This window comes from Saccopteryx leptura, chromosome 6, assembly GCF_036850995.1.
Source record: "Saccopteryx leptura isolate mSacLep1 chromosome 6, mSacLep1_pri_phased_curated, whole genome shotgun sequence".
Taxonomy (NCBI): Eukaryota; Metazoa; Chordata; class Mammalia; order Chiroptera; family Emballonuridae; genus Saccopteryx; species Saccopteryx leptura.
The window spans coordinates 89,817,564-89,841,718 of record NC_089508.1 but is presented as its reverse complement, the minus strand read 5'-3'; the positions used below and the strand labels follow the sequence as shown (position 1 = coordinate 89,841,718).

The following is a 24,155-nucleotide window of genomic DNA, read 5'->3' as shown; positions in this document are numbered from 1 at the left end:
TTGTTAAACAGAATGTGTGCTTTCTGGTTTGCCATAGTACCCACCACTCTCCATTAGGTAATACATATCCTTATACCCTGGCTGCTTCACTCATTTCCACTACCACTCATCTCTATGGGCAATATATATTCAACTTCTGAAGTGCTTTATAGTTTTAAATTATTTTCTATGTGTGATTTTATTTTAGCCTTGATATTCCAATAAGGTAGGGAAGATAAATACTATGATTACTATATTGATATAAGCAAAATGTAGTTCAGAGATTTGACTTGCCTAATCTTACACAACAAAACCAGGATCTAGATTTCCTCTGAGTTCTGTTAAAATTTTTGTTGTTGTTGTATTTTTCTGAAGTGAGAAGCAGGGAGGCAGAGAGACAGACTCCTGCATGCGCCGGACCAGGATCCACCCAGCAAGCCCACTAGTGGGCGATGCTCTGCTCATCTGGGGAATTGCTCCATTGTAATACTTGAGGCAGAGGCCATGGAGCCATCCTCAGTGCCTGGGACAACTTTGCTCCAGTGGATCCTTGGCTGCAGTAGGGGAAGAGAGAGATAGAAAGGAGAGGGGGAAGCAGATGGGCGCTTCTCTTGTGTGCCCTGGCTAGGAATCGAACCCTGAACTTCTACACTCCCAGGCCAATGCTCTACCACTGAGCCAACTGGCCAGGGCCTTCTGTTAATTTGGGGGAGAAAATTTCTATTAATAACTTCATTTAGTAGCTCAAGGAACAAAACTAAAGAAGTAGATATGGGCATGACTGCTAGAATAAATGAGCTCCAACTGTTAAGCTGTTCCAAGAATCATTGCAAATTATTAACTCTTCTTTTAGTAAGTATTTCTGCTCCCCTTGTCCTTACAGGACTATAAAAAGACGACTGCTCTTTCAGCTCTGGCTGGGCTGCTAAGTGGTTAGAGCATCATCCCAGTGCACTAAAGTTAAGCGTTTTATTACTGGTTGGGGTATGTAGAAGTAATCAATGAGTGCACATAAAAGTGGTAACAGTGAGTTGATGCTTCTTTCTCTCTTTCACTCTCAAATCAATGAAAAAAATTTAAAGAGTGAAAAAGATTAAAAAAAGACTTTTTCTAGCTGTCTCCTCCCTCCCCCAGAGTGAGAGTGGGGGGGGGGGTAGGGACAGACAAGGAAAGAGACAAGAAGCATCAACTAGTTGTGGCACTTTAGTTGTTCACTGGTTGCTTTCTCATATGTGCCTTGACTGGGGGGCTCCAGCTAAACCAGTGACCCCCTTACTCAAGCCAGAGACCTTGATCTCAAGCCAGAGATCTTGCACCTTGATCTCAAGCCAGAGCCCAGTGACCTTTGGGCTCAAGCCAGCGACCATGGGGTCATGTCTATGATCCCGCGCTCAAGCCAGCGATTCCATACTCAAGCTGGTGAGCCTGTGCTCAGGCTGGTGACCTTGGAGTTTTGAACCTGGGTCCTCAGCATCCCAGAGAGCTCTATCCACTGCACCACCACCTGGTCAGGCCTTCTACCTGTCTTGAAGTTGGGTGTGGCTATATGACTTGCCTTGGGCAATAAAGTCTGAGTGGAAGTGATATTTGTCCCTTTGGGACAGAAGCATTTAAGAGCTCATGAACATTTTTTCATGCTTTGGGGAGGGAGTACTCTAAGCTTCATGGTGACATGGCAGGATCTCAAAATGGTGGAGCTTCACCTGCATGGGTACCTGAATAACATAATGAGCAGAGGCCCCTGCTGGACTACTCTAGACATGTAGCGTGAGAGATAAACTGTTATGGTTTTAAGCCATTGCTATCTTGGCAATATTAGCATAGCATAACCTAGCCCAAACTGACTGATACAAGAATTTGCATGGTCATTAAATTTCTCCAACAACTAGAATACAATTCCTAGACTTCTGACCATGTCACTAAACGCTGTAGTTCCTATCTGGAAAACAGTGAGAATGCATTATTTTTTAACCCCCAGCTTTCTCATCTATCTCCACTTTCTGAGTCGGAAGACATTATTCTCAGAATTCTTCACACATGAGCTCGCATTATGGCTGATAGATTGGGAGGAGGGGAAAGAAGGAGGCCCAGATCTCGTTTTCTCCGTCCCAAAACCTAATCCCAGAACTATCCCCACCCACTAGTATTCACATAACCTTGTCATAGGGCGACTATTACCACTCCCAAGGTGTCACAAACTGAAAGGAGTTGCCGCTGGCACCACTGTAATGTTAGGGCAAGGCAGCCAGGCTGCGCTCTTTCCTCATTGGTGTCTGGGCTTGGCTAAGTCCGGAGAAGCAACATTCTCTTAAGGAAAAGAAGCCTTCTCAAGTGGGAACAAAATTGAGTGTGAGGCGCACACCCATCCTGGGCACTATGTGAATTTGGGGTGAGTTCTTTTAGTACTCCAGCTCTGACCAATTTATAGTTTCTCTAGCGGTTATAGAGCTGCCTTGTTTAGTACTATTGGGCCTCTCAGTTGTCCTGGGCTTTTCTCAAGCTCACATATGCGTGTCATCTTTGCACACTTGCAGAGGTCCTAAACGGTGGGGGTTGAACGCAACGAGAGCTACAGCAACCAGACCACTGCCGGGATCAAAGGTCGGCGGGGCTGCCGAAAGGCTGAGCCTGCGCAGTCCAGCTCCCGCCTTGGAGAGAAGGGGTGGCGGCGGCGACGCGGGCTCATTACGCCGCGTGCTCGCAGAGGCGGGAAAGTCTTAGGTTGGGTTGCCGCGTCCCTCCGCGTCCCTCCCCGTTCCTGCCCGGTTCACCCATCTGTCCAGCGAGCCGGTCCTCCTCAGGCGCCCAGGCCTCGGGGGAGGAGGACATGAACGGCCCTGCGCTTCTGACTCATCATCTCCAACCCCTTTCTCGCGCGCGCTCCAAGTCTCAGGACTTTGGACCCGGGCACTATGGGAGGGGGCGCGGCGACAGCGTCTGGTGAACCCCAGCTTTGCCGAGGGCCTGCCTCCACCCCTGCCGGATTTTGAAGCTGCCAGAGAGAGGAATATGGACCCACAGCCAGCCCTTAGTTGCCGTGGTTGGGGTAGCGGCGCCCCCTTTCAGAATAACCCACCCGGCTCCTCCCTGAACGCCGGGCCAGTGGTCGCGTCCGAGGAAACTCGGCTAGGCCCGGAGTTTAAGTGCCTCGCGTCACTCAGCAGATGCACAGCGTTCTCACCGCGAAGAAAAGGCTCTTTTATTTCCCAGCAGGCCACGGGGTAGCGGGGCATCCTGGGACTTGTAGTCTCCACTGGAGTTAAGAAAGGAACCGGATCGGCGGAAGAGAGCTAAAGCACCCATGAATTGATTTCATAGAGTCGGTGTGTGCGGAACCCGGGGGTTGGAGTGGATGGGATTAAGAAAGGTGGAAAGAAGAGAAATAGTGAGATGAGGAAGATATGAGGCTGTATGGGGAGGAGGTGGGTAAGGATGGAAGGGTGGGTAAGAAGCTGAAAGTTGGTTTAAGGATCTCCAGGGGATCAGCTTTTCAGGGCGGTGAGGTGAGGGGAGACTCTGGTCTAGGTATATATAGCTTTCCCTCGAAGAGAAAGGGTCCTAGTCTGAGTGGAAACGGAAGGCATTCCACCGGACTTCGTGTAGGTCTCAATGACTCCGTCTAGCTTCTGAGTTTGGTGGGGTGGGGTGCAGGAGGGTCTGGAGAACACTCCCACAGCGTAGGAGAGCAGCACCTGTCTGCTTCCCTGGCCAGCTCATTCCGTTGTTCTGTTTGCTGTACTAGCCATTGTAGGACCAGTCTCCAAATCAGTAACTTCCTGCAACTCAGAGAGACCCTGAAAACCATAGAGAGGTGTGAGGCGTGAGAAAGGAGGAATCCCAGACAGAAGCAACCTCCTCCTCTCTCATTTTTTTCTTGTGTTCCCATAGCCCCTCCAGTGTTTAGGCAGGTTCCTAATGCTCTCCCACATTTCTAGCAACTACCATTTTGATACCCAATGCCCTCTTACCCACCACTAAGGGAGAAATGTCCAAAGTTAGAAAACGAATTAGCTTGAGTCTAGGACCCTTTCCTTTCCTGCCCACTGTTTTCCCTTAAGTGCCACTGGCCAGAATAGCCATAGGAAAAACATGAGCTTCTAGGTGGCTGCTCCATACTTTCCACCCTGCCCTCAGTACCTCCCGTAGCTCCTGGTAGTGCAGACTCTGCCTCCTGCAGCATCCTGGCTTCCTCTGGCTCAGCAGGAATAGAGAATATGCTGAGACCAGCACTCCGCCAAGGGTGAAGGCCTCAGCACTGAGCTCCAGCACCAGCAAGCCATCCAGCTGCAGGTAGACAGGGCTGAGGATGCTGCTGGGAACCCCAGCATCTGTTTGCCCCAATCCTCATCACTCTCGATCTCCTTTTGCCTCCCCATCTTCCTACCTTCTCCTTTACTCACCTGTACTTTGGAGGAGGCAGTTGTGGCAGGCCCCAAGGCTGTCTTCATCACCTCAACCACCACCACGATGAAGCCAAAGATCAGATTGAAGGTGTTGAATACCATCATGGCTCGTACCTGCCGGTGAGCCAGTTCAGCTCTGCCTAGCCTAGGGGACTCACTGCAACCCCAAGCCCCACTACACCTACCCAGAAACAAAACTCAGCTCTTATACTTCCACCTCCTAACAGGGTCATCCGCCCTCCAAGTTTTTTGCTTTTTTTTTTTTTAATTTTTATTACTGATTTGAGAGAGAGGAACGGGGTGGGGAGAGAGAAACATCAATCTGTTTCTATGTGTGCCGTGACTGGGGATCTAACCCACAACCTTTGTGTGTTGGGATGATGCTCTAACCAGCAGAGCTATCCGGCTAGGGCCAAGTTTTTTGTTTTTGTCCTCAGTCCTTTACACACAATCAGAGGCAGAGAGCTGATAGGGTTAGCTTAGAGAGCCACTTTCTGGGCAAAGCGGGGTGTGTGTATGTGTGTGTGTGTGTGTGTGTGTGTGTGTGTGTGTGTGTGTGTGTGTGTTGGGGGTTGGAGAATAGTATTGCATTCTCTTCCCCTCTCACCTTCCAAACACGGGGTGCTCTGCGCAGCTCAAGGGTAACAATTCCAGTGAGGAGACCCTGAATGGTGAGAAAGGCAAGTGATGAGCTCTGGTCCCATTAGTGAAGGGTCCCCAAGGTCTTCCTCCCATCCTTTGTTGTGTTGGGTCTTACCAATGCTCCAGGTCCAAGGGGCAGTGCAGTGGCCATGTGACAAGCAGAGTTCAGGCAGGCAACTGAGACAGCAAAGGGCACCAGAGCCACTGCTAGCCATAGTTGGCTCACCTGGAGGCGGGATGCAGGGTAGTTAAAGGGGAGATGTCAGGGATTCCCTTCCCTTCTTCCAACCCCTGCCTTTTTCAGACATCAGCAATTGGCAGGAATGCCTGGTGGTAGAAACTAGTCAACCATGGGCAGTGAAGAAAGGGGATGTCATTTAATTTGTTCTGCCATATGTTGTAGTTCAGTTACTTACCTGTGTGCTTTCCCCACATGATGGGAGCTACTTGGAGATGAAAGGTTTTGCTTTATTTATTCTACTCATCCTCCACCCTCCTCCCTTTCAGATTATAGCAGTTTCATGCACATGGTAGGTGTTCACAAAACATGGATGGAATTGAATTGGGGTACAGTGAATATGATGAATCTTGGGGCAGGGCTTCCTGGCCTCACCGCCAGCACCAGGAGGTGCCCACTCTGCCTGTGCCTTGCCCAGTGCTGTAGCTTTTCCAAACGTGGGCTTGGTCTCTCCGGCTCTTGCTGACCAGTTCTGTCCTCCATGCCTCCCTTGATCACTGAAGCTCAGTGATTTCCTGGGAAAAATACATTATGGCACCTATCAGGAGCTAGGTTGTACAGGAACCTCTTTCAGCTGCCCCTGCACACCTCTAATATCCAGGGAGCTGAGGCTCAGGGCCTCTCACCTACCTACTCTGAAGCAGCTATTCCAAAGGGATGGGACGCAGCTGGGCCTGGTGCTCCTGACAGGGCCTGGTAACTCAGAGCAGGCAACAAACTTGTCCTGGCAGAGACAGGCTGTCATGGCCGGGTGTGGTGGGGCAAAGGTCACTATGAGGGCCTAAGAATCCAGGGAGTGGCTGTAGGTAGATACCAGCCTCAGTGCACTCCACAAGATGCCCAGCCCGCCTTGCTCTGTTCCTGTTGCCCCCATCACTGCCCATCCTTGGTTCCTCTTCTGATCACTCACCCGTGGATCATGGACACTAGCACCCTGGGCCCCAACCTTCCTTCTACATTTCCATCCAATCTCCTTTTTTTGGCTTCCTCCTCAAATTACTTACTGTTCTCTAGGGAAATCCCACATTACTGTCTGGATTGTCCCCATGTCATTACCACTTGCAGCTTTGTCCCAAGACCAGGCAAGGTTTAATTCCTCTGGCTTCCTGTCTGTCACTTTCTCAATGGTTTACCCTGTCTCCTTCCATTCTTGAAGGATTTACTCCAGATGGGACACTGACAAAGTGGATTGTGTGCCCTTTTTTTTTTATAGTGGGGATTATTTTTTACTCGGATAACCTGCAGCTAGACATGTATAGAAGATAGCTCCCAGATGATCAGTCTTGGGGAGGATGCTATAGCAACAATATTTTTGAGAGATACAAGCTGCCTTGCATCCTGGCTGACCTGGACTAAAATCTCAGTTGTGCCACTTTCCTCGCTGTGTGACCTTGAATACATTGTTCTACCTATTTGAACCACTGTTTGTTCAAACTGAGTGATAAAACGGGGGCTAATAATATGACTGTGAATGGTTGTTGACTCATAGTGGGTGCTTAGTAACCATTAGTGGTGCTGATGAGGTCATACTGTTGTGCCTGATGCCCATATACTAAAGGGCTTATTCAGACACTAAGCTGGGGATATTTATTTCTACAGTAAGAAGCAGAACCTGCTGGGCCCAAATATACAGTCTAGAGAGCAAAAATAGGAAAAGCCCATCTTGATGCAGAGCCTGAGGTCTGGACGCAACAAAACCTATGTTTGAATCCCAGATCTACTTGAGTGACCTGGTGCAAGTTGCTTAATCTCTCTGTTTCCTGACCTCTAAAGAGAAGTTAACAATACCACAGAGTTGCCTTTTAAAAGGGAAAATGCATGCGAACCAGCTCAGCCTGACACCTGGCACATAAATACTCAATAAATGTTAGTGGCTTTTATGATTACATATTATTAGTGATGGTGAAAGAGGACTGAGCCAGAAGACCCCTGAGAATTAGTACCAGGAGGCTGGTCCTGGGAGGAAAGTGGCCTTCTTTGCAAGCTGCTTCTGCCCTGCTCAATACTGGGCCAGTACTCATTGGAGTAGTGTTCAGGAACTCTTTTTTTTTTCCTGGGGGGTGGGAATCACACTTAAAGGCATGAGAAATGTGCATCTACTCTGTCCTCCATCCTCATGTGTATTAACTTTATTTGGTGGCAATGGCCTAACAGAATGTGAGATGTTGGGCTTGCACTGAGGACCCTGAGCTGGCAGACCAGTGGAAAGAGACTCTAGACTAATTTCTTGACCTATAAATGCAGACTAATTATATTTCAGAGTGTTATCGTAAGGACTCTATACTATTAAATATGTGAACAGGCATTCAGTAAATACTGATTAAATCTCAGTTATACTACTTGCAAATTTGTGCCCCTGTCTAGATTATAATCTCCTGGAGGAGGGGTACCGCAATCCCCTTCATCTGTTCATCCCCCACAGCGCTGAGCATAGTGCTTGGTACTTAGTAAGCACTCAGTAAATATTTGTTGTATTGAAGAGCCATTAAAGTGACTTAAGGAATGGAAAATATAATTCGAGAGGAAGGCGTAGGAATTGTTTATCAAGAACAGAAAGGACCGAAGAGTAACTTTAATAATGTTTCTTATACGGCAGACATTAACTATCTCTATAATCGCCCCTCCTCCTCCCCCAAAAGAGAGACAGAAATTGTAGGGAGAGGCTTTGAGATAAAACACCAGGAAGAACTTCCCGAGTCTGTGCATGTTGGGGCAGAAAAAGCGGCAGAGCCAACTCCTTCCCTGGTATGTCCGGGTTTAGGGTGGGAGGGGCAGCGCTGCTTGGAAGCTGGGGGAAGGACGAGATGACCTTTCAAAATCTCTTCCAGTCTTCAGTAGGAATCGTCTGTGTGCCCCACCCCCTCCCTCCCTCCCTCCGACAGCGCCCCCAGTCTCCAAACTGCCCGCACCCCGCTCCTGGCGGCCGCCTCTCGCGGCTCCCGGGGTCCCCAGCTCCCAGTCCCCGGAGCCAGAGCCCCGCTCCCGCGCGGCTCCTAGCGCCGCCGCGCCGCCCCCCGCATGCTAATGGCCGGGCCGCCTCCCGCCGCACACAATGCAGGCCAGGGCCGGGGGCGGGGGACCGGGGAGGGGGCGGGGGCCGGGCCGGGGGCGGGGGGGCCGGGGCCCGGCGCATCTCCCCCGGCCCCACGTAACGCTGACGCCCGCGCCGCCGGCCCGCCGCCCGCCGCTGCCGCCGCCGCCCGCTCCGCCGCCGCCCGCCCGGGGCTCGTGAGTAGCCGCTCCCCCCACTCCCGGCCCCCCCTCCGCCACCCGGCCCCCGCCCCCGGCCCCCTCCCCCCCTCCCGGAGGGGGGGCCCACTCCGCGCGCCCGGCTCGGAGCAGGTGCAGGGGGCGGGGGCGGGGGAGGGGCGCCGGCTCGGCCCCAAGCAAACTTCGCCCAGAGCTCCTGGGGGGGCGGGCTGGGGGCGGCGGCCTCATAAGCCTGGAGAGCTAGGGGGGGCCCGAGGGAGGGGGGCCAGGTGGGGGAGCCGGGAAAGGGGGCACCAAAGGGGAAAGGACAGCAACGGGGGGCGGACGGGGACCGGCGTCTTTGTAGGGGCCCGAACGCAGGGCGCGAGGGGCCTTGGGGGTGCAGGGCTGCGGAGCCGGGAGCCACAGTGGATGAGCGCCCCCCCGGCCCAGGTAGGGCTGATGGAGGAGGGGAAAGGGACCCAAACTCTCTGGGAACAGGGGTGGGGGAGGGGAGAGGATGGGGGGGTGCTTCCCTCTGCGTCCCAAACAAAGTGTCACAAAGAGCTCGGCCCGCGGCAGCAGCAGAGGCGGCTGCAACTCAGCTTTTGTTCTCCCGGCCTGGGTAGCTGAGCCCTGGCCTTACAATCTCCCAACCCTGCCCCCCATCATCCTTCTGGCTTATCTTCCTGGGGAGGGGTCTGGGGTGCTGCTGGAAGAACCTCTGGTGCAGGATCACAGGTCGTGCCCTACTTGCCAACCTACTTGTGGAGGTGGATTTTCCCAGAGTCTCTCCTGCCCACCTCCCTCCGTCCCTCCACCCCCAATCCCAGGACTGAGGCTCATATAAGTGCTAAGACTGACCTTTCTAGGGTCAGTTCCAGTTAAGGGGCCTTAGGGCTAGCTATATGTCCCCTCCCACAAATCTAGAACTTTGAGCAGAGGGGTCAAGTTGGGACATGCCTCTCCAATAAGATTCACCCTGGTGGGGTGGCAGTAAGTGAGGAGGTTGCCTCCTGCTGTATGTTTGGTCCATGACTGAGATTCCATGCCCCCAATTTAGGACAGTGAGAATTGAGGGACAGAGGCTTTATCAAGAACTCAATGTAAAAAGTGGATAAGCTGTGGTCTGGGGTCAGTTTGAAGGAGCTACCTGAACAGTCACGTTCAGAGGGCCACGGAGAGAAGACCATAAAAGTGAACTGCTGGGATGTGTGTGATAAAGGTAGTCTTGACTAGGTCACCTAAAACACTCCTTTTCTTTTTAACCCTATCAAGTGCAGTGTTAATCATAATTGTTAGATGACTTGTGGAAGTGTAGGATTCTCAACAGAGGGAAAAACATTAAATATTAGAAATAATAAATGACAGATGTCTAGTCACAACTACACCTCAAGTCCTGAACCCTTGTCCCTTACACTTTGACCTTAAACACTTTTGAACCACAAGGCTTGAGGGACAATATTATGATTCTCTAGTCATCAGATGTTTCCGTGTACTTGTCCCTGTTGCTCCTGGGTCTTCTCACCAAGCCTTCCATCCGTTCCTACTCAGTAAGGTTTGGTGGTCCACACCCCCTTTCCCAACAGCTCTCAGCACATAAAAGTAGCTGGCCTGTTGCTTTAGAAAGATTTCTGGTCCCTATCCCTGGCCTTGCAACCCTATAGAACCCAAATAAGGGCAAGATAACTCCTGATTCCCAGTAGGGGAGGAAAGTAGGTCATTGCTACTATCTGGCCAAGGCTCGTTTAGGGCCTGACTATAGAAAACTCAGCAGCTGATTGTTGCTCACAGGCAATCCATGCATGACCTGGGTTCTAAGCCAGTTTATAGAATCCTGGGCCCCGTCAGTGCTTTCTCCTTTTGAGAAAAACCCCCAGGACTAGGTGCCTGGGACCTGGTGTGGAGGTGATTCAGAAGATCTTGATTGTACCTAGAGGACCTCATAGTGGGTTTTATTGATTTGAGCCACCCTTTGGGGAAAGTTTCCCTGCTTGGGAAATATATAGCTTCAATTTGGGTCTCCTATATCACTGTATTTCTATCCTAGAAACTGCTATGTGCCAAGCAGGGTTTTTTTTGGAGGGGAGGGTAAGCTTTGTTCTCTTCCTACTCTACTTGCCTCAGATAGGAGGTCAACTTCCCCTGAAATATTTTGCTTACTATCCTACAGGCAGTTTCAGGGGCCCTAGAATCTTCTCAGAATCAGAGTATGTACCATAGGTTAGTCAGCTATGACCATGCAGTATTCCCAGTCTTCCCCCTCCTCCCCCACCATCTGCTTCCTCTGAATATACCAGATTGGCTGTACACCAGGATGTTCCGGGAATCCCCAGGAGAGCAACAGAATGTGATGGACCCAAATACGATGCCTCACTCACTCATTCCAGGATGTACAAACTGTAACTGTCAGGACACTCCTTATAGCTAATTAAAATTCTTCTAGTTACATCTATTTTCTGTTACATCTATCTATTTTCAGTGTCATCCAAAAGACAAAAATAACCCTTCTGTTACCACTGTTTCCTTCCCACCCCCTGCCATGGTTCCCAGAGAGGAATTTGTAAAAATACTCCAGCTTTTCTCAGTGCCTTAACTGTGGTGCTAAAATGTCAATGTGGCCCCTCTAGCCCTTCAAAACTCTATTTATGGTAGTGAGGTGGCCACAGTGGCTCCTCTGGTAGCCCACTGCACTCTCCATGGTACTGAAGGGATGACCATTTATTTTTAACTTCTCTCTGGGGTCCAGAAGACTCCTGTGCCTCAGAACTACAAAACTTTCCAGCTGGAAAGGACCATAAATATAAATTAGTCCAACCCCCTTATTTTACAAACGAGCAAACTGGGACGATGAGTGATTTACTGAAGGTTGCAAGACTATTAATGTTCGGATTGGGCCCACAATAACCTGTACCCTTCAGTCCTATTCTACATCTTTCTTGATACTACTCAGTGAACATGGCAAGGCTATTGGTCCCAGGAAAGGGATGTAGTTGGAGAATCCAGAAGATGAGGGTAGATGCCCTAATTTGGAGCTACAGAAATACAAATATTAAAAGTATGGTGGAGATGTTTAGTGACCCTTGAACAAGGACACTATCTTAATTAACCTCCTGTTAATAAAATTTCCATAATTGAGATTCCACATGTAACAGGTACCTTCCTGTTCATGGAGTCTTATCGCATCCACTAAATACCAAAAATTAAAGAAGGCTTGGACCTCCAGAGCTTATTTTCTTTGCTGATAAACAGGTTTGACTTCTGGCCCAATTCTCGTCCATTTAAGATCCTTAAGCAAAGTAATGCTTGAGTTCTTTTCTTTCTCAGTAACCCATTTCATGCCTATTATCTCAAATATTCTCTCTCAAGAAAAAAAAAAAAGTCCATCTTCGTCTAGCCTTGACCAGATAAAATTCTATATGTAAGCAGGAAGGTATATTGACCGACTTCTGGTCATCCTCCCAGGCCTATTTCCATGAATCTTAATGCTGGGATTGCTTCTAAGTCCTAATGCTAATGTTCTCGGCAGCTTAGAATCAGGAGCACTCCAGCACTCCCTCCCAATCCTCTTCCTCTCAGTGCTCTTCTCCTTCCTCAGAACTGGAGCTCTGCACATCCCAGGCCCAGGGAATTTTAGCCTGGAGAATTTTAACCCTTTCTTGCTCAGAGCCTGTGCTGAGCCCCTGTCTGTGCAGATGGCCCAGCCCCACCCCCCGTCCCTCACTCCAGCCTCTTGAGCTCAGGGCCAGTGTAATCCTCCTCTTGTGTGAGGGAGCCTCTCCCCTGCAGAGAGGAGGAAAGCCTGCTTCGGAAGAGCCCTGGACAAAGGGGCTGAGATGCCCCATCAAACTGCAGGCTGCAAGGTTTGAAACACGGGGATGAATCCTATCCGGTATTTGCAGTTTTTAACCCCTTCCCCAGGCCAGCAGCCCCCTTTAACTTCCACTCCTCCCCCAACTCTCTCTTCATTCCCTCTCCCTCTTGCTCTCTCCCCCTTCGTGCCCCTCCCCCTCTGTCTGTCTCCAGACTGCTGCTGCTGGGAGGTGTTTCTCTCCCATGCATGAATGAGTCTCTGTAATGAATGGAAATGAATGGATCAGGAATCCAGGCAGAGGGAGGGAGAATGAGGGGGAAAGACAGAAAGAGTAAGAGCAAAGGAGGACTGAGGAGCCTGGACGGATGTTTGGCTGGCTGGTCAGTTAGGTGTCTGAGAGCAACTGGTCCCACTTGGATAATCGTGGAACATGGCAAGCCCACCCCATTTTGTCATCAAGCTGCACAGTCCAATCTAAACGAGAGAGGGCTATATTGTGATGGTCTCCCCCACCACCAGGTGGTGGTGGTGGTTGTGGTGGTGGTGGTGGTAGTTGTTTTGGACCTGGCATTTAAAACTTATTTTGGGGAAATCTGTGTTCTTGGGGGGGTTGGCAACTCAAGTAGTACAAATTTTGAAGACAGCAGCCCCCTCCTGCCTCAGGATGCAAGGAGGGAGAAAGGATAGGTTTCAGGAATAGAGGGTGATGAAGAGTCTTGGGTTGGGGGTGACTTTTCCACTGCTGAAAATCAGGACTTATCTTTTCCTACAAATCTATCTCTCTTGCTTTAGCTCTTCAGCACCTGTTGCCTTCACTAGCAGCTTTTCCTCCTCCTCTTCCCTGCTCTCCCCAGAACCAAAGAATGTGAAGGGGGTCCATGGAGGTGAGTGAAGCTTGGTATGAACCTGCAAGTACCTATAACTATACTCCCTCCCCTCCTTACCTCTCCTTTTGACCTGCCATTGTTACAAGTTATCTCCGTGGCCCCAACAGCTCCAATTTCCCCATGGTGAGTGGGAAGGGTACCCGGTGTACCTTGTTCAGGCCGCAACCCACCCTCCCTTGGGTTTCTCTTACTCTCCATGCCCTTCTTACCCCACACAGCTCTCCTTTCTCCACCCGTTGTCCTATATACATCTTTCTCCACAGGGCTCACGTCCCCGCGCCCTGGGCGGCCGTTTAGCGCCGTCACCGCCGACCTTCGACGGCGAACTGGATCTGCAGCGCTACTCCAACGGGCCAGGCCTGAGCGCAGGGTCTCCAGGAATGGGAGCGGTGGGCTGGTCTGAGAGTCGTGCTGGCGAACGGCGCTTTCCCTGCCCTGTGTGCGGGAAGCGCTTCCGCTTTAACTCCATCCTGGCTCTGCACCTGCGGGCGCACCCAGGCGCCCAGGCCTTCCAGTGCCCGCACTGCGGCCACCGTGCAGCGCAGCGGGCCCTGTTGCGCTCGCACCTGCGCACGCACCAGCCTGAGCGCCCGCGCAGCCCCGCTGCACGCCTGTTGCTTGAGTTGGAGGAGCGCGCACTACTGCGCGAGGCCCGGTTAGGGAGAGTCCGAAGTTCAGGGGGCCTGCAGGCCACTACGGCCACTGAGGGGCTGGTGCGGCCCCAGGCTTCTTCGTCATCCGCCTTCCGTTGCCCCTTTTGCAAAGGCAAGTTTCGCACTGCAGCAGAGCGCGAACGCCACCTGCACATCCTGCATAGGCCATGGAAGTGCGGCCTATGCAGTTTCGGCTCCAGCCAGGAGGAGGAGCTGCTGCACCACAGCTTGACGGCCCATGGAGCTCCTGAGCGCCCTCTGGCGGCCGCCTCGGCTGCCCCCCAGCCCCAGCCCCAGCCCCAGCCCCAGCCTCAGCCTCAGCCTCAGCCTCAGCCCGCACCCCAAGCAGAACCCAGATCAGCCGCTGAGCAGGACCCGGAGCCAGAGCCGGAGCCGAAACCAGAGTCCGAACGTGAGGCAACCCCGGCTCCTGCTCCTGCCGCTCCTGAGGAGCCGCCTGCGCCTCCAGAGTTCCGTTGTCAAGTGTGTGGTCAGAGCTTCACGCAGTCCTGGTTTCTCAAGGGCCACATGCGCAAGCACAAGGCCTCTTTCGATCATGCGTGCCCTGTGTGTGGCCGTTGCTTCAAGGAGCCTTGGTTCCTTAAGAACCACATGAAGGTGCACGCTAGCAAGCTGGGCCCACTGCGGGCCCCAGGGCCTGCCCGGGCCCCCCAGCCTCCCGACCTGGGCCTGCTGGCCTATGAGCCCCTGGGCCCCACGCTTCTCTTGGCCCCAGCACCCACCCCAGCTGAGCGCCGTGAGCCTGCAAGCCTCCTGGGCTACCTTAGCCTGCGGGCTGGCGAAACCCGGCCTAATGGTGAGGGCGCTGAGTCTGGGGCTGGCCGCAGCTTCGGAGGCTTCCGCCCCTTGCCCTCTCCTCTCCCAGCCCGGGCTCGCCGGCACCGCGCTGAGGAGCCTGAGGAAGAGGAGGAGGTGGTGGAGGCAGAGGAAGAGACCTGGGCCCGTAACAGGGCAGTGGGCCCTCTGGCTTCACTGCACCCGCGCCCAGGGGAGGGGCCCGGGCACTCTGCACCTGCTTCAGGGGCCCAGGCAAGGCCCACCGCCACGCAGGGTACGTAAGAGATCTGTCTCCAAGGGCATTCTGCATCTTGGCCCCAGTCTGACTCCACCACTCTTTTCTATCCTTTCCTTTTAAAAAGGACTTCAGCACCAGCTCAACTCACAGCAAACCCAACCCCTCATTTCCCCAAGCATGCTGCTCCCTCCTGGACCCTCAGGGAAAGTGGACGGGTGTGGGGTGCATGCCTCTGATAGGGTTAGGGCAATGGGCTCCTCTGACTACCCTAATGTGTGTATTGCAGAAGAGAATGGGCTGTTAGTTGGAGGGAGTCGGTCTGAAGGGAGCCGGTCTGAAGGGAGCCGGGGGGCCACCGGCAAGGATTGTCCTTTCTGCGGAAAATCTTTCCGCTCAGCGCATCACCTCAAAGTGCACCTGCGAGTGCACACAGGTGAGGGGGCTGCTTCCAGGGTGGGGAGGGTACTGGAGGGCAGGAAGAGGTGAGAGGGCTGCAGATGACTTTTGGCAGCCTTCAGACTGGTGAAATGAGAGTTGGGAAATTCTCCTTTAATAAATACAAGGGGGTGGGAGAGACAGTGTTTTTTCCTGGTCCAGAGGTCTGTATGTTGAGGGAAATGCAGGTAGGGGCAGGCAGTGAACCTTACTCTGACCCTACTGCACCCCCCTCTCCGCAGGCGAGCGCCCCTACAAGTGTCCGCACTGCGATTACGCAGGCACCCAATCCGGATCACTCAAGTATCACCTGCAACGCCACCATCGGGAACAGAGGAGTGGGGCCGGCCCCGGACCACCACCGGAGCCGCCGCCCCCTTCCCAGCGTGGTTCGGCCCACACACCTGGAACCAAGGCGGCTCAGCAGCCTGCAACTTGGGTGGAGGGCACCACGAGCCCCCGGCCTTCCAGTGGCACCATGCCGGGGTCCCGTAGGAAGCCCGCCAGTCCCGGGAGGACCCTGCGCAACGGGCGAGGCGGTGAGGCCGAACCCCTGGATCTGTCCCTGCGGGCAGGGCCGGGAGGCGAGGCTGGGCCGGGGGGTGCCCTCCACCGTTGCCTCTTTTGCCCCTTCGCCACTGGAGCCCCCGAGCTCATGGCCTTGCACCTGCAAGTGCACCACAGTCGCCGGGCTCGAGGTCGCCGACCGCCCCAGGCTGATGCGTCCCTGCCCTATGTCCGAGCATCGTCAGGAGAGACTCCTCCCAGTCCTCCTCTGCAGGAAGGGGAGGAGAGCCCCGGGTTGCCCAGAGCAGAGGTGGGGCTGGGGGGGCAAGAACGGTAGGAAGCCCTCTTAGGGGCCTTTAGTTTAGTGAGCTTACCCCGCCGGAGCGGGGGAGCGCTAGAGGTAGTTGGGTAGAGCAGCCAGCAGGGGGCGGTGTGGGACCCGTAACCCAGCCCCAAGTGGACCAGAGATAAAGGTTGTGAGGGCATAAGGGGGGTAGGTGGGCAGTACCTACCCAGCCCAGAGGAGTCACAGTGCCTTAGAAGTGGCAGGGGTGAGGATCAAAGAACGGGGTCCCAGGACTGGCAGAGAGGGTTGTGCCCCTGTTGAGGAGATGCTCTGCCAGTCCTTGCTGGTCCATAGGCATGAGAGTTTATTTTTGTACAATGGGTGGGGGTGGGGGGCACTGTACTCTTCTAAGCCCCTTCAGGGGCCCTGTAGACGTTGCTATTTTTGGTACGATTCCTGTCATCCCTGTCGCAGAGTTGTGTCCCCAATAAACAGGTGTCTTGAGGCACAGGACCCTGTGTCTGTCTGCCTGTGTCCTGTCTTCCTCCTTGGGCCATTCTTTCCAGGGAAGAGGCACCTCAGTATGTCACCCAGAGAACACTGATATGAAATATAGAATTGTGGGTTTGACTCCCAAGGTTTGGTTTTAGTAGCTCTGGGGTGGGGCCCAGGAATTGGCATTTAGCAAGTGGCCTAGGGGATTCTCACTCATTGTAGTCTAAAGACCTCTCATTTTGAAATTTTCTGGATTGTACTAAATCCCACCTCAGCTGTGACTAGCTCTGCCTCAAGAAGTGGGAGCAGTGTGAGAGGAGGAGCTTCAAAGGGTGCATTGAGCCTCTGGGAGCCACTGTGGAGGAGGCACTTTCTCCCAGGCCCTGCTCACACCCAGCTTTGGGACAGGAAGGGATACAAGCACTTTGTAGCCTTGGGCATATTTTCTGTGCTGTAGTTAATGGTTGAGGGGGACGTGTTCAAGTTAGTAGTATCACCTCAACCCCAGAGGACTGCTCTAGCTCTTTAGACACAAAGTGTGAGTAAATACATTTAATATAACAATAGTATTATAATAACAGTAATTACATATATAAAGTTTCAGTTCCCCACCCCACCCTCATATATTGGTTTGCATAGTGCCATTTCCTATGACACCTCAGAATGGAGTCCCCAGGAATTAAGGTCAACCTGGCAGAGATGAGTCTTCTCGGAGAGTTAAGGGATGGGAAGACGGGGAAAACACCGCTTGTCTGGGGAGGCCTGACACAGGGGCCGTGCCCTTGAAGTATGCAGTGGCCTAGGATCGAGAAGGACTGGCCAGGGATAGTTCCCTGTCTCCAGGGTGTGAAGGCAAACGAGTATGGCTACTTTGGTTCCTGAAGGAAGGAAGGTGCTCAGCTGGGGAAGCTACAGAGAGCAGTAGCAGGGAAATGCGCTGGTCCTTTGACCTCTCTCCAGAAAGCAGAGGGAAGGAAGTCAGTGCTCTTCCAGTCCTTCACTATGTCCCACTGCCATCCTAGCTCAAAATGCTGAAGGGAAGGGCTGTAGCCAAATTCTGGAATTTCTCTAGAAGCCAGGAGAGAAGAGGGAGGTGGGTTGGGAGAGAGAAGAGGCTAACTTCTATGCAGCTGCGGGGAGGAAGGACAGTGCATGCAGGAGGGAAGGAGTGTCGGATGTGGTAGAAAGGGGGTACTGACTCACCCAGGTCACAGAGGTGTGGTGGGGTCGCTTAAGGCTCGGGCATGACTCTTAGGAGAGAGAACACAGTGAATTAAAAGGATAAGAAATTTAAAAAAAGATAAGAAATTACTCTTCCCTATATCTCATTCTCTCTCCCCCCACCCTCTCTCATTCTCTCTCACCCAAGGCTGTCAGTTTGCCTCTTTTTCCTCCCTAGAATTTATGAATTTGCTGATTAAATCCAAGTCTAAACCAGGCTGTTGGCATCTCCCTTTTCCATCTACTCCTGTGCTATGCCCTTTATTAAAGATTCCTTTCCCCTTCTGACTTTAGTGACTCTCAGCCAGGGTGAGGGAGAGGAGAAAGGCAAACTGGACGATATATCCAGTCTGTAGCCTTGCTGGCAGCACAGGCTCACTGGTTCCCTCTGCCCCCAGGGGCTGAAAGATCAGAAGAGCCCACCCAGAGAGTGGCTGAAGAGGTCACATTCCCAGCCCTACTGTAGGGACTTACCTGCCGGGATAACCCTGAGATCCCTCCAGTGGGAGTGCTGCTCCCAGGGTGGGAGGGTTGCAGGCTGGGGCTGCTTCTTGCTCCTGGGGACACATCTCCAGAAGAGTCAAGTATTTCTGTGGCTGGATGGGAAGCAAGGGTGAGAGCAGGGTATAGAACTCCTCTAGAGTACCTTAGCAACCAAGTTGCTCCATCAGGGAAGAAAAAGCTCTATAGCAAGAGGAAGCTGTGAGTCACCATAGCAACTTGCAAAAGATACCCCCCCTCCAACACACACACATCAAGAGGCAGAAAATTGTCAGCAGCATCATTAGAGCAACCAGGGAAGAAGCAACAGGAAACAGTAAGGATTGCTATGGTAAACCAGGAGGGTACAACAGGAAGCTGAGGCACTTTCCATAGAAACCCAAGGAAAGCTAGAGAGATACAGAGGAAGTGCTTTTTAGCAACAGGCTGCTGTACTGTTACCCTAGCAACCAGATGGAAGGCTCTCTTAGCAATGGGGAAGCTGTAAATAGTTGTCATGGCAACTGGGTTACTTGGCTAGAAAAAGGAATTGCTCAGCAGCCAGCAGCCTGAACATCACAACGATGACCCAGCTGTTGCGGGGAGCCACCCCCTGAGAGGTGCCTCACCCAGGGAAATTTGCTTGACGTCCAGATCCCAGGCCTCCTCCTCGACGCGGGCAGGCAGGGAGCAGGCTCCCGGTGAGAGGCCAGGGAGGGAGGGGCCGGCATGCTCAAAGGATGACACGGCCACGGAGGCCCGAGTGCGGGCGGCTGCAGAGAGTTGGGGTTGGGGGGGTGCTGGTGTGGGAAAGCCCTTCTGGCTTCCTAAAAAGACCCTAAGTTTCATAGAGGGCTCCCCAGTCAGTCCCACAATTTCTGGGAAGACATCCACTCATCATTCTTCCTCTCACTTTCTGTCATGCCTCCCCTCTGTATCCTCACTTTCAAGGTCTTGACTTCCGGGGGCCGCCCCCCAGCACTATGGCTCTCACCTCTTCCAGTGAGCAGGGCACTCAGCGTCCGCTCCCCAAGGGCCTTGATGTCCAGGAAAGGTTTATTCCCAATGCCCATGGATACCATCTGCTGTACTCGGAGCTCTAGGGAACAAAGACCCGGTTACCAACCTCCTTTGCCTGCCCCTTCTCTGCTCCAGCCCTAGCATTGTTTTTGTTAACTTCCTTTTGCTCCTTCCCAACGCTTATTCCCCCCCTCATTCCTCTGGTGTCTCTTGTTACTCTTCCTGGTGACTGTCACAACATGGATGGCCGTGACGGTGGTCCTCAACTTCCTCCTCAGACATCTGTCTCTTATGCTTTGTGTTGCATTCTACCCATTTACCATTCCAGCTGTCCAAACTTTTCTTCTAATACTCATGTTCTTCCCTTCTTCTTGGGTGTTAAGAGCAATACTCACATTTTTACATACCTTTACAGTTTATCAAATACGTCCATATATATCACCTTATTTAATTCTCCCTGTCACACTAAGATGTAGATACTACTTTCCTTTTTTTTTTTTTCCAGATGAGAGGAATGCAGTCCAGAGAATTCAAAACAAAACAAAACCCAGCAAAACCCCCAAAACAAAAACAAAAAAAAAGAGTTCAGGTCACACAGCAAGTGCGTTCTGGAGCCCAGGTCCAGTGCACACTTCCTCACTGTCTTGCCCAGCCATTTGCTCTTGCTTCTCTAAAAGTTGCTAGATTCCTCTTTCCTTTTGGTATACTGTAGACTAATTTATATCTCATCAGTTTCTCAAATAATATCTTGAATCTGCGCATAAGTCATTATTTCTCCATCCTACACCCTGTTTTCCCAAGTAGTCTCTCCACTTTCCAGCTAATCTTGACCCTAAGCATACCCTCCCCTAGCTCTGCCCGTTACCCTTGTTATGGGCCGCCTGTCTCCACAGCAGCTGGGCGATAGAACTTGTCCACTTGAGTTTGATCTCTGGTGAAGCTGCCTGCAGAGTATATGCCTCCCGTGCACGCCGCCGACGAAACCACAGCTCAAAGCAGAGTCCACTGTCCCCAATGTTTTCTGTTAGCCCCATGTCAGCTGTCTGAGAAAGCAGAGGAGACTGGGTAAGGATGGAGTAAGTCTTGGCTAGATGGTACCACAGGGAAAAGCATTACACTTAGCCTGGCATCTGGTAGATGTTCAGTAAATGTTTGCTCAACACCTGCCATGGGCCAAGTGCTCTACATTTAGTCTCCATAGCAACTATAATTTATAGAAGGGGAATGCCCTGAGACATGAAGCAACTTGCACGAGGGTTTATCATAGCTTACAGAAGGAAGGTTCAAACCCATGTCACTGCTTTCCCAAACCTAGGTTTTTTTCTCTATGCTATTCTCTCCCCCACACACAACTCCCCAGAAACCTAGAACTATAGGGACACACACACACAACTCCCCAGAAACATAGAACTATAGGGACACACACACACAACTCCCCAGAAACCTAGAACTATAGGGACACACACACACACACAACTCCCCAGAAACCTAGAACTATAGGGACACACACACACAACTCCCCAGAAACCTAGAACTATAGGGACACACACACACAATTCCCCAGAAACCTAGAACTATAGGGACACACACACAACTCCCCAGAAACCTAGAACTAGTGTATAGGGACAAAGTCTAGAAACACTTAGAATCATGCCATACAGCCATAGGTTGCTACTGGTGTTTATCTGTGTAGATACCAGGGCCATTTCCCTAAAGCAAGGCCTTCCTCCTCTTGGCTTCTTCAGTCCCATCATGTTAGGCTATATACAGTGTCCTTTCTTCTCATCCCCTAGGGATCATTTCTGACTCAAAAGTCACGTGTATTCTTAATGGGAAGGGTCCTTTTCCTTTCTGGCTTGGAATACCTCATAAGTCTGCATGAACAATAAGGAAAACCCCAAGGAGTAGACTGATGGTGGACTTCTATCACCTCAAAACCCTAACTGATGGTTACAGGCCAAAACCTGTTCTAGATGATACAGATTCTGAACCAGGGTTAGGGCTGAATTTACAGAACATCCTAAATTCTCAAGAAGAGTATGACTTCCTGACCCATTCCTTGCCACCCCTCCTTCCTGCAGGCATTGTACCTTAAAGGCCTGCTTGTACACAAAGGTCTCTGACCCTCCCTCAGAGCCCTTGAGCTTGCTGAACAGGAGGAGATGCTCAAAGAGAAAGACATGGCGAAGGCACTTCTTCCGGCCACAGATGACGGTGAAGGGGTCCCGGTGGAGGAGCTGTCCCTGTTCCTTCAGATCTGTCTGCAGAAAGGAAAAGGAAAGGTTATTGGTCCTGGAGCCCTTTGTGTATATTTTATGGGGAATAAAAATGGGATGTCTAGGGCCAGGGCTTAATCACTAATTCTTAGACAGAATCAGGAAATCAGGGAAGCCCTTGGCCTAGAATCCACCTACAGGTCACTGTGCACAGCACACTTGGCCTAGCAGCACTGCCTGCCTCTGAAGACAGAAGGCACATTGCATAGTAGGGCTTACAGCCTATGGGGAAGCCTTTGAATGTTGGAGACCAAAGCAAAGAGAGTCAGCAAAGAATTGATGAGGAAACGAGATAGGTTTTCAACCTGTTCTGGAACCTCAGGGCTGGAAAGAGATTAGGTAGCAGAGACTAAGGTATGTGTTGAGTGTTGAGATGCAGAAGAAGTACAGAGTAGATAAGGAAAGATAAGAATTAGAAACGGAATAGGTAAGCACAGGCAGATGTAGCATCATGGGATGTTGGGCAGAAGATAGCTTCTTTTAATACAGATGAGGAAACTGAAGCCCAGTGAAGCTCAGTGACTTGACTACAGCTATCCAGCCCACACTGCTTTGGGGCCACAGGGCAGGGCAGCTGGAGCGACTGAAGCCTGGCCTCACCTCGCAGCCACGCACCGCCTCCACAGCCAGCAGGTCTCTGCCACGGACCTCTTGTTCCCGAAGCAGCTGCACTGCAGCCCCAAGGGCCTGGCGTTCAGAACTCAGTTCAGGCCCAGCTTCTCTTAGGAGCTCTTCCAGGAGCTGCCCATACCGAGCCAGCTGCTCCAGGGGCTGCTGCAGGGCCCTGGGCAGGTGAGAACCACTGTCTGTGGAGCCCTAGGATATAGAGAAGACAGGGTTAGAAGAGGGGCTGGAGCTGGTGGGGACTGAGCTCCTTGGGGCGAGTGGGTGGTACTCCGGGCTTTTGCTGAAAGATGAAGCCCAGCTACACTCAAGGTAAAGCGAAGCACCTTTCCCCAGAAGAAAGCAGTTGGGGGTACAGGAGATTCACCCTCTCTGTATCTTGATGGGGAGTAGAGGAAGGATACAAATAATCCCTTATATTCTCTGGCTTTTAACTTTTGAAGTCATTTCACATCTCTTGTTGTGAGGTCTTTTGATCCTCAGAGTATTCTGTGAGATATAGTGAGTATTGCCCCCATTTACTAACGTAGAAACAGGCTCAGAGGAGCCAAGAGTCTTGCCCAGTAGCCCCTAAGGTGGACTAGAGAAGAACCTAGGTTCTAGGAGATTCTGGTGGGTGACATTCCTGGGCACACCCAGGAAAGCTTTTATTCCCTGAGAAGTTTTAAGCTTGGGTGGGTTTTAGGTCTTCCTGGTCCCTCCCCTTCTCATGAGGGTTGGAGAAAAGGTTACCTTGGTCGCGGGGCCGAGGATAGCCAGAGCATTCTCCAGTTTGTGTCGGTGCTTCACGTACTGAGCGTAAAGGCTGAACTGGTCTCCCTGTGCCAGTAAGGAAGAAGTAAGCCATCTCTGCAGACTAGCCCCTTCCTCTCATCCTCATCCTCTATCCCAGTGGTAGTCAACCTGGTCCCTACCACTCACTAGTGGGCGTTCCAGCTTTCATGGTGGGCGGTAGTGGAGCAACCAAAGTATAAATAAAAAGATAGATTTAACTATAGTAAGTTGTTTTATAAAGATTTATTCTGCCTGAAAAGGCAGTGGTGCAGTGGATAGAGTGTCAGACTGGGATGCAGAGGACCCAGGTTCGAGACCCCGAGGTCGCCAGCTTGAGCGCGGGCTCATCTGGTTTGAGCAAAATTCCACCAGCTTGAGCCCAAGGTCGCTGGCTCCAGCAAGGGGTTACTCGGTCTGCTGAAGGCCCGCGATCAAGGCACATATGAGAAAGCAATCAATGAACAACTAAGGTGTTGCAACATGCAATGAAAAACTAATGATTGATGCTTCTCATCTCTCTTTATTCCTGTCTGTCTGTCCCTGTCTATCCCTTTCTCTGACTCTCTCTCTGTCTCTGTAAAAAAAAAAAAAAAAAGATTTATTCTGCCAAACAGCAAAAATTTGACATAAAGTACTTGGTAAGTAATTATTATTATATGCTTTAACTTGCTGTAACTCTGCTTTATAAATTTTATAAAGTAAAGTTACTTCCCTACTTTATAAATCACCATTACTGTGGAACCAGTGGGCGGTTAGAAAATTTTACTACTAACAGAGATACAAAAGTGGGTGGTAGGTATAAAAAGGTTGACTACCCCTGGTCTAGCCCAAAGGAGGGGCGGGGTCACCTGAAGCACTCAGACTGCTAACGGAATGATGGGCTCCCATGGAGAGAGTGAAGGCCAGGCAGCACTTATAGACAGGGACACAGAGGCTGAGTAGGTCCAGAGGGGCCTGGCGAATAGCAGGAGGCCCCCAAGTCTTGGGCCACATATTTTGGTGGGAATGGGGTTGGGGGACTGAGGAGGATCAAGTGGGTGGGGCTGAAACATGACCAGGAAGAAGTTTCATAGGATCACTCACATGGCGAAGGAAGCAGGCCCCAATTCGCAGGGGGTGGGTGGCACAACCCTGAAGCTCCCGCAGAAAGTGTGTTCGATGGAAGCTGCGAAGTCTCTCCCGGACACTCAGGGCAG

At 51.8% G+C, this 24,155-nt stretch overlaps 3 protein-coding genes across 12 annotated transcripts in view; 1 reads left to right on the top strand and 2 right to left on the bottom strand.

The window, feature by feature from the left end:
- The first annotated feature begins 2,225 nt into the window (after positions 1-2,225).
- ZNF219 (zinc finger protein 219) lies at positions 2,226-16,587 on the top strand. Of its 6 annotated transcripts, none has more exons than XM_066343178.1 (5): positions 2,226-2,368; positions 13,058-13,149; positions 13,416-14,877; positions 15,128-15,274; positions 15,519-16,587. In XM_066343178.1, exons 2-5 carry the CDS (start codon positions 13,144-13,146, stop codon positions 16,118-16,120), a joined length of 2,217 nt encoding a protein of 738 aa, XP_066199275.1. In that variant the 5' UTR covers positions 2,226-2,368; positions 13,058-13,143; the 3' UTR covers positions 16,121-16,587. The 6 variants fall into 6 exon arrangements, with proteins under 6 accessions (XP_066199275.1, XP_066199277.1, XP_066199276.1 ...); XM_066343180.1 differs by lacking the exon at positions 2,226-2,368 and adding an exon at positions 3,176-3,302; XM_066343179.1 differs by lacking the exon at positions 2,226-2,368 and adding an exon at positions 7,951-8,007.
- On the bottom strand, positions 3,299-6,269 carry TMEM253 (transmembrane protein 253). 2 transcript variants are annotated; one of them, XM_066343184.1, is made up of 7 exons: positions 5,893-6,261; positions 5,638-5,777; positions 5,140-5,250; positions 4,990-5,046; positions 4,380-4,496; positions 4,117-4,263; positions 3,299-3,773 (listed from the first exon to the last, which is right to left on the bottom strand). In XM_066343184.1, the coding sequence occupies exons 2-7, from the start codon at positions 5,743-5,745 to the stop codon at positions 3,693-3,695; spliced, it is 621 nt and encodes a 206-aa protein (XP_066199281.1). In that variant the 5' UTR covers positions 5,746-5,777; positions 5,893-6,261; the 3' UTR covers positions 3,299-3,692. The 2 variants fall into 2 exon arrangements, with proteins under 2 accessions (XP_066199281.1, XP_066199280.1); XM_066343183.1 differs by lacking the exon at positions 3,299-3,773 and having other exon boundaries at positions 4,033-4,263; positions 5,893-6,269.
- Positions 16,588-17,014: 427 nt separating the features above from the next.
- ARHGEF40 (Rho guanine nucleotide exchange factor 40) overlaps positions 17,015-24,155 on the bottom strand; it is a 19,337-nt gene continuing 12,196 nt past the window's right edge. For 2 of the 4 annotated variants that reach the window (XM_066343173.1, XM_066343174.1), the window contains exons 15-24: positions 24,043-24,155; positions 22,918-23,004; positions 22,162-22,377; positions 21,376-21,546; positions 20,151-20,328; positions 19,260-19,364; positions 18,895-19,038; positions 18,260-18,381; positions 17,768-17,814; positions 17,017-17,632 (exon numbers count right to left, since the gene is read on the bottom strand). The exon at positions 24,043-24,155 is cut by the window's right edge and continues 122 nt beyond it. In XM_066343173.1, the coding sequence (XP_066199270.1) occupies positions 17,773-17,814; positions 18,260-18,381; positions 18,895-19,038; positions 19,260-19,364; positions 20,151-20,328; positions 21,376-21,546; positions 22,162-22,377; positions 22,918-23,004; positions 24,043-24,155 (1,178 nt within the window). In that variant the 3' untranslated portion in view covers positions 17,017-17,632; positions 17,768-17,772. Of the gene's footprint in view, positions 17,633-17,767; positions 17,815-18,259; positions 18,382-18,894; positions 19,039-19,259; positions 19,365-20,150; positions 20,329-21,375; positions 21,547-22,161; positions 22,378-22,917; positions 23,005-24,042 lie in introns of all 4 variants that reach the window. The other 2 variants (XM_066343176.1, XM_066343175.1) reach the window with 2 other exon arrangements.